We start from the raw sequence: 7,722 nt of genomic DNA on the forward strand, positions 1-7,722 counted from the left end.
CCTCGCTCCTCCTCCAGGTCTTCGTGCAGCCGGCCAACGTCGCGGTCACCAAGATGGATGTAAGCAACCTGGCCATGGTGATGGCGCCCAACTGCCTGCGCTGCCAGTCCGACGACCCGCGCGTTATCTTCGAGAACACCCGCAAGGAGATGTCCTTCCTGCGCGTGCTCATCCAGCACCTGGACACCAGCTTCATGGAGGGTGTGCTGTAGTGGGGGCGCCCGGGGACAGGAGGGACGTCCTGCCACCCCGAGCCAGGCCGAACCCCGCACTCGCTCTCCCGGCAGAGAGGCCAGAATCGCCCGGCCCAGCCCTGGAACCCCCTCCCCTGCCCCAGGCCCCTGGCCCCGGCGCTCCCCACGTCTTCTGCCTGGTCTGAGGGTGCAGCCAGGGCAGAGCAGGGGCGGGGAGGGCGCCTCTGGCCCCCCACCTCACGGCCAGTTCCCGCGGGCACCGCCTCGCCCTCCGCTGGCCCCAGGTCAGCTCCGAGAAAGTGCCTTCAGTGCCTTCAGTGTCCTGGAGCCGAGCGACACTGCCCTCCCTGGGGCCGGGCTGCCTCCCCTTGGCTCCTGCGCGTCCTGGCCTGGGCCTTGCCCAGCCGCCCCGTCTCCTTCCCTTCCTCCGGTCCTTGTCCTGACCTGCAGCTCCTCCCAGCCCCGGAGGAGCTTCCCGACCTGACCCGCCTCCTCTCCCTTCCTTCCTCGCCCATGGTCCCCAGCTGGTGACTGCTCAGGAGTTTGGGGCCTCCAGGGCAGTGGGCCCGGGGTCTGGCAGGCTCTCGGTGGGTGGGGTGGGGGCCCCCAAACCAAAGTCCTCTGGGGTAGGGGGCAGGGCTGGGCAGACATTCTGGGGGCAGGGTGGGGGAGGGGCGAGAGTATTTTTTCTTCGTGTAACTATAAATCCAGAATCTATCCTGCATCGCAGCCCACCTGTGTATAGAGATATAAATAGAGGGAAAGATATAAGAACTAAATTTGCTAATGACATAGTTTTAACCTAAATGCTATTTATCTCTGAGCCGTCCCCGTCCTCCGTGCAGAGGAAGTTGAGGTCATTCCTTCTTTTCTTCTCCGATCTTTTTTCTTGGCTTCTGACCAAAAACCAAGCTCTACCCCATCCCCGTCCCCGACCTGCAGCTGACGAGCGGGAAGACGCCGGGCCCGGGACTGCCTGTTCTCGAGGCCAGAGCTGCTGGGGGACCGAGTTTGTACATTTTCCATTTTGGAATTTTGAGTTCCAATTGTTGTAAAACTTAATTTCTCCCCATTTTTTATATATATATTTTTTAGAGTTCCGTTTTTATTTATTAAAAACAAAAGGCCCAGCCCTGCCGAGGCCCGGGCGGCGTCCTCAGTCGGGTGGCCCCGGGGCCTTTGCGGTCCCGCCCGGCTCAGACGCTCGCCCCGACGCATGGACCCGAGAGGCGACGACGCGAGTGAATAAAGTGCACATGGACCCTGCGCCGTCTCCTGTTCCTTGTGGGCGCGGCCGGGGGCGGGAAGAGACGCGGGGCCGACCGGAAGGGGCGGGGCCGGGCACGCCGCTCGGAAGGCCAGGGCGGGCGAGCCCCCGAGGCCAGAGGGAAAGGGAAGAGCGCCGCGTCGGGGTCGCGGAGGCGGGCGCCGCCGGAACGCGAGGCGCAGGGCTGCTGCGGGTGGGCGCGAGTTCGCGCGGCACCGCCCTCGGCGTGACCTGGTGGCCGCTTCCGGCGCGGGAAGAGAATGTGGTCGCAGTGCGGGGCGCTCCGGAGCCTGGCCTTGGCGCGGTCGCGGGGAGCCCGGCCCTGCAGCGGGGATGGGGGCGCTTCCTACACGCAGGGGCAGAGGCCCGAACCCCAGACCCGCGAGTATTTCTACTACGTGGACCACCAGGGCCAGGTGGGAGGGGGCAAGGCCGTTGCTCGAGGGGCGGGGCTGGGGGAGGTGCCTGTGGGCGGGGCCGGAGGCGAGGGTTTCTGTGGGCGCGGCAGTTGTCCGAGGGGCGGGGCCGAAGGGAAGTCCCACGTGGGTGGGCGGGGCCGGGGCGGTGGGCGACCTGGACTGCGCAGAGCTGGAGGAGCGCGCGCTGGAAAGACAGGGAGCTGGATCGGTCTGGCTGAGGCTCCTACACGGGCCGCATCCCTGCTGCGTCGTGCAGCTCCGGACTCTGTCCTGCAAGCCCCCAGCCCTGGCGCTGACTTCTCGCCGCTGCCAGGGAGACACCCGGGCCGCCCCGCATTTTTTTGGAAGCCCTGTCAAAGGCAGCGGCTTGTCCGGGAGGAAGCAAGCCAGGTAGTCTCCGCGGAGGAGATGACACAACTGATTACAAACTTGAAAAGAGGGAAAAAGGTGCGGGAAAGACTTGACTGACCAGGGAGCAGAAGTGCACATAGATGCAGAGAAGTCGGCAGGGCCCCCAGGTTTACCTTCCACGAGCCTCCCTGCATTCGGCGTGCACAGACAAGCAGGAAAAGTGGGCTTGGGCCGGTTCAGGACCTCCCGAGCTTCCCAGCCTCCCCCTGCACGCTGGGACTCATCATGGCCCGGCCCTCTGTTTGCAGCTTTTCCTGGATGATTCCAAAATGAAGAATTTCATCACCTGCTTCAAAGGTAATGTTGTGCCTTCCTCCCCAGCTCCTTCTTTCTCCCTTCGGGCAGCCCCGGATGGGCTCCCCGACTCTGCTGACGGGCCCAGCGCACCAGGGAGTGGGCGTCCTGCGCTCAGGAGCCCCGCTGAGTGAGGCCAGGCGAACCTCTTGCCGCCGGCGCCTGCCTTCGGTGTGGTCCTGGGCCCGGCAGCCTTGGGAGCCCAGCGCGCTGAGCATCCGCGCCCTTCATCCCCCAGACCCGCAGTTCCTGGTCACTTTCTTCTCCCGCCTGAGACCCAACCGCAGCGGGCGCTACGAGGCCGCCTTCCCCTTCCTCTCGCCCTGCGGCAGAGAGCGCAACTTCCTGCGCTGCGAGGACCGGCCGGTGGTCTTCACACACCTACTGACCGCGGACCACAGGCCTCCGCGCCTCTCCTACTGCGGCGGTGGTGAGGCCCTGGCCGTGCCCTTCGAGCCGGCGCGTCTGCTGCCCCTGGCCGCCAACGGGCGCCTGTACCACCCGGCGCCGGAGCGTGCGGGCGGCGTGGGCCTGGTGCGCTCCGCCCTGGCCTTCGAGCTCAGCGCCTGCTTCGAGTACGGGCCCGGCGCGCCCGCGCTGCCCTCGCACGTGCGCTGGCAGGGCCGCCGCCTCGCCCTCACCATGGACCTGGCCCCGCTGCTGCTCGCGGCTCGGCCGCCCTGAGCGGGGCCAGGGAAAAGGCGGGAGGCCGCGGGCGCCCCTCACCCCGCTCCCGCGGGACCCCACGCCCCGGAAAGCCCGCACCACCCGCACTCGCGACAGCCTAGTGCGCCTGCGCACCCCGCCCCCCCAAACCCATCCGGCGCTGTCCTTGGTGCTGCCGCGGCCCGGCCCTCCCGGACCCTCCGCTCCCCACGGCGCGCGCCCCCCGCGCACCCGACTCCAGCGCCCTCCGGATTGGCCCGCGCTGGAGACGTCAGGCCCAGGCGGCGGGCGCGGGACTCTGGTGCGCGTGCGCGAGCGTCCCCCGCCCCCTCCCAGCCCGGCCGCTGCTCGGACCGGGGCCGCCACCTGCACGGCGGGGAAGCCGCTCGCCGCGGGAGCGTCAGGTGAGGGGACGCCCGGCCCAAGGTCACCAGGCGTGGGGGGACTGGGGGGTCAGGGACCACCCCGACTCTGACCCTGGTGCGCTCCGAGAAGGGCGTGGGTCTTGGAGGGGGATGGGGAACGCGGAGGCCACGCCCTCCCTGAGCCTGGCCGAAAACCGACCTGCGCTCGTGGGTAGCAGAGGAGACCGTGGGGGAACGGCACCGGGTCGCAGTGCTGCAGAGGTGCGCAAGGGCCGCCCAGAGAACAGCTTGGGCCTCGCACTGTGCCCTAGGCAGCACAGGGCGTCCCATCCTCCTCCCTCCCCGCCTCCCACAGAGGGGCGCCCAGGAGGCAGTTACAGTCGTCGCGGAATCCTGCGTGTGACACCCCGCCCCTGCCCAGCGGATTAGGGGGTGTCCTCTGGTAAAAGGATTTCTGGGCTTCTTCCAGCCTGGGGCCCTCATCCTGCTCTGGCAGGCCTTTCTACACCAGTCTGCATCTGGGGGGGGGTCAGCGTGAGCAGCAGCGCCCTGAGACCTGAGGCCAAGAACCTTCTCCACTTGAGAAGCCTTCCTGCTGGAGGCTGACTGGGCCAGGCCTGGAGTCACGTACCAACCCTTTTTACCCAGGGAATGGATCCCAGGGGCCCAGATAACGCCCCCAACTTCTTGGGGTTCACAGGCATCTTGAGACATCTGGAAACTGCCTCTGCCTGGGCCAGAGCTATTCCATTAAAACTTTATTGCTGTGCTTATTTATCTCTAGTGACTTTAAATAATCATATGAGTTACAATTTAGGGCACGATTTAAACAAACACCAAGGCCACTTGGTCCCGTCCCTTTCCACATGACTCGGCAAAGAGGAAGAGCTGGTGGACAATTGTTTGGGGAGGCCTGCCAGATGAGGCTGGGAGACAGGACACCTGCAGCCCTGTCTTCCCTGGCTTCGGGTAGGCTGGCTGGCTTAGTCCAGATCCCTGCTTTTAAAATTGGGCTTCTTGTTCCTGAAACCAGACCCCAGCCTTCCCATTTCTTTAGGATAAGTACATGCATATGGTCCCCCAGCAAACTCCCTGCTCCTTGCTGACCTCAGAGATCACACTGCTCCCAGAGCCCACTTGGGAAGCCACACCAGAAACCCAATTGGTGGCCCAAGGCCCCCCTGCCCCCGTCCCACCCCAGCTTTCCCAGGGCCCCATCTGTCCCCAAAGACAGGACTCCTTTCTGGGGGCCAGCATGGGAAGCACAGACCCATGGCTCCTGAGCCGACTTTTCCATTATTTTTCTCATCCCCCAATTCTCTGTCAGGTTACCTGAGAAAAAGACCCAATTCTAGTTAAGCTAGTCCCACCCCTAGGCCAGGAACAGGTGCTGGACAAAGCTGTGCCTTGAATTCCCTGGGGCTCGTAGCTCCTCTTAAGTCAGCTCTGCCTGGGCCCCCACAGGATAACAAAGAGGCGTGTCTGCCCAGGGCCTGTTCTCCCCTTCCTAGCCATGCTTGGGTAATGGGCCCCAGGCTTTGTCACCTAAGCAAAGTTCCCAAGCCCATACCCTGTACTTCCAGCTTCTTGCACCCTAGAACCAAACAGCAACCACGTGCCTGGGGGTAGAGTCGGGGGCAGCAAGCGACACACATCCATGTCCTGAGCAGGAAGCTCCTGACCTGCTGGGCATGGGTGGAGGAGGAAGAGAAGGTGACAGGGTTGGGTGGCGCTCCCTACATGGTCACATCCTGTGAAGAGGACACCAGGAATTCTAAATTCGAACCTGATGCCCCAGAGGTTTAAGAAAATGTTTTTGTCAAAGGAGAAAACCGAACGTTTTATTAGTTTCTTGAACCGATTTATAGCGTCAAAAGTTAGACGCAGGTGCAGGCCTCCATTCCATTTATTGGCTGGCTCTCGACTGCCGAGACTGGCCTGCCAACCTATGTTTCAGGAGGGCACGCGTCCGCGGCTGAACTGCGTAAGGGCCGGTGAGGAGCTGGGCCTCGGGAGATGGCCCCGGGGGCCCCCGCGCTGCTGCTGCTGCTGCTACTACTACTACTGCCGCCCCGCACCGCCGGCTGCCCAGCAGCCTGCCGCTGCTACAGCGCCACAGTGGAGTGCGGCGCCCTGCGGTTGCGTGTCGTCCCGCTGGGAATCCCGCCAGGGACGCAGGTGGGCACCGTGTGGAGCTGCGGGAGGACAGGGTTCCCCCCAGGGAGAAGACCCCCGCAGCGGGGTAAGCGCCTCCCCTTTCCCCGGCCTGCAGACACTGTTCCTGCAGGACAACAACATCGCGCGCCTGGAGCCAGGAGCCCTGGCGCCGCTGGCCGCTCTGCGGCGGCTCTACCTGCACAACAACAGCCTGCGCGCCCTGGAGGCCGGCGCCTTCCGAGCGCAGCCACGCCTGCTGGAGCTGGCGCTCACCAGCAACCGGCTGCGCGCCTTGCGCAGCAGCGCCTTCGCAGGCCTGGCCCAGCTGCGCGTGCTCTACCTGGCGGGCAACCAGCTGGCGCGGCTGCTGGATTTCACCTTCTTGCACCTGCCGGTGAGCTCCTGGGGTCTGAAGGGGCGGGATACTCCATTATGGTCGCTAGCCCTGTAGGGCTGGAGTCGTTAGAAAAGGCAACGTAGTGTAGCTTGGTAAGAAGGGGGGCATGCCCCCAACCTCGGCGCCCTTTTTCCTCACGATCTGCTGTCCCTACTTCAGCGACTGCAGGAGCTTCACCTGCAAGAAAACAGCATTGAGCTGCTGGAGGACCAGGCTCTAGCGGGGCTGTCCTCCCTAGCACTGCTGGACCTCAGCAGGAACCAGCTGGGTACCATCAGCCGAGAGGCGCTGCAGCCCCTGGCCAGTCTGCAAGTCCTGCGCCTCACAGGTACTTCTTCCTCGGAAAGTGTCTCTGTCTTGGCCAGGTAGTGGCAGTAGGGAACAGGCTCATGTGTGGAGGGGCTTTGACAGCAGGCAACTGGGCAGCAGTCTGGAGGGCCGCATCACCGCCTGCAGCCGCAGTGGAGGGCTACGGGAATGGGCGTGCTGGGGGATACAGCTCAGGCACCCTGCCTGAGAAAGAAAAGACAGTAACCACACAGGGTGACTTAACAGAGTTGAGGATTCTGTACACTTTTAGGCCCTCAGAGGGGAGGCAAAAATTGCAAAGGAGAGAGACAGCTGATCAGGACTGGGGACATTCCCAAGAGAGCATCCAAAGACAAGGCTGAGAGGACTTGTAAGGTTTCAGTGCGGGTGAGATGCCTATGTGGACGCCCAGGTTCCTAAAAACAGTGGCACTTGTTGCAGGAAGATTTGAGGAGCAGGTGCTTTCTCAGAGACTGACGCAGAAGTGATCTGTAACAGGCAGGCATCACAGAGCTAAAGTGGAGGGGGGTGGGGCGGGGGTGAAGGGCTGCCGCCGCCCCAAGGAGCTTGGGGTAAAGGAAGGGGTGGCAAGGGCCTTGGACTCCGTGTGAAAAGGCTGTGGTAGGTGGGAAAGAGGCCCCTGCCCTGGCCCGCAGAACCCCAACTGCACAGGCTGTGTTGTAGCACCATCCTCAAACCACCTGCCTGATGCTACTCTCCCACAGAGAACCCATGGCGCTGTGACTGCGCCCTGCACTGGCTGGGTGCCTGGATCAAGGAGGGCGGCCAGCGGCTGCTCACCTCCAGGGACAGGAAGATCATGTGTGCAGAGCCCCCGCGCCTGGCGCTCCAGAGTCTCCTGGACATATCCCACAGCAGCCTCATCTGCATTCCGCCCTCTGTCCACGTGCAGCCGCTGGAGCTCACAGCCAACCTGGGTGAGGACCTGCGGGTTGCCTGCCAAGCCTCCGGCTACCCGCAGCCATTGGTGACCTGGAGAAAGGTGCCCCAGCCTCGCGAGGGCCGGCCGCGAGCCCAGGCCCAGCTAGAAGGCGGGGCGCCGGGCCTGGGCGGACACTCGGCATCCGACACGGGCAGCGGCATGCTGTTCCTCAGCAACATCACGCTGGCCCATGCCGGCAAGTACGAGTGCGAGGCCTCCAACGCTGGTGGCGCTGCCCGCGTGCCCTTCCGGCTCCTGGTCAACGCGTCCCGGCAGCAGCCGCAGCAGCCCGCGCAACCG

General features: G+C 64.3%; 3 protein-coding genes across 4 annotated transcripts in view; all 3 read left to right on the plus strand.

Moving 5' to 3' along the window:
• ARHGAP39 (Rho GTPase activating protein 39) overlaps positions 1-1,460 on the plus strand; it is a 74,477-nt gene extending 73,017 nt beyond the window's left edge. The window contains exon 12 of the mRNA XM_011938197.1: positions 18-1,460. Coding sequence (XP_011793587.1) covers positions 18-212 — 195 coding nt within the window. The 3' untranslated portion in view covers positions 213-1,460. The remainder of the gene's footprint in view (positions 1-17) is intronic.
• Positions 1,461-1,532: 72 nt separating this feature from the next.
• Positions 1,533-4,393, plus strand: LOC105508962 (chromosome unknown open reading frame, human C8orf82). Of its 2 annotated transcripts, none has more exons than XM_011938008.1 (3): positions 1,533-1,877; positions 2,540-2,588; positions 2,824-4,393. In XM_011938008.1, the coding sequence occupies exons 1-3, from the start codon at positions 1,722-1,724 to the stop codon at positions 3,267-3,269; spliced, it is 651 nt and encodes a 216-aa protein (XP_011793398.1). In that variant the 5' UTR covers positions 1,533-1,721; the 3' UTR covers positions 3,270-4,393. The 2 variants fall into 2 exon arrangements, with proteins under 2 accessions (XP_011793398.1, XP_011793399.1); XM_011938009.1 differs by lacking the exon at positions 1,533-1,877 and adding an exon at positions 2,076-2,361.
• Positions 3,586-7,722, plus strand: part of LRRC24 (leucine rich repeat containing 24) — a 4,692-nt gene continuing 555 nt past the window's right edge. Inside the window, exons 1-5 of the mRNA XM_011938198.1 lie at positions 3,586-3,655; positions 5,574-5,794; positions 5,889-6,167; positions 6,330-6,498; positions 7,205-7,722. Coding sequence (XP_011793588.1) covers positions 5,633-5,794; positions 5,889-6,167; positions 6,330-6,498; positions 7,205-7,722 — 1,128 coding nt within the window. The 5' untranslated portion in view covers positions 3,586-3,655; positions 5,574-5,632. The remainder of the gene's footprint in view (positions 3,656-5,573; positions 5,795-5,888; positions 6,168-6,329; positions 6,499-7,204) is intronic.

Source organism: Colobus angolensis, unplaced genomic scaffold (assembly GCF_000951035.1).
Source record: "Colobus angolensis palliatus isolate OR3802 unplaced genomic scaffold, Cang.pa_1.0 Scaffold17, whole genome shotgun sequence".
In the NCBI taxonomy this organism is placed as follows: Eukaryota; Metazoa; Chordata; class Mammalia; order Primates; family Cercopithecidae; genus Colobus; species Colobus angolensis.

Bases quoted from the DNA above. Each gene is read 5' to 3' on its own strand.
- LOC105508962 (XM_011938008.1), top strand. From the start codon at position 1,722: ATGTGGTCGCAGTGCGGGGCGCTCCGGAGCCTGGCCTTGGCGCGGTCG. The intron at 1,878-2,539 runs GTGGGAGGGGGC...CTCTGTTTGCAG, and splicing joins ACGTGGACCACCAGGGCCAG to CTTTTCCTGGATGATTCCAA. The intron at 2,589-2,823 runs GTAATGTTGTGC...TTCATCCCCCAG, and splicing joins TTTCATCACCTGCTTCAAAG to ACCCGCAGTTCCTGGTCACT.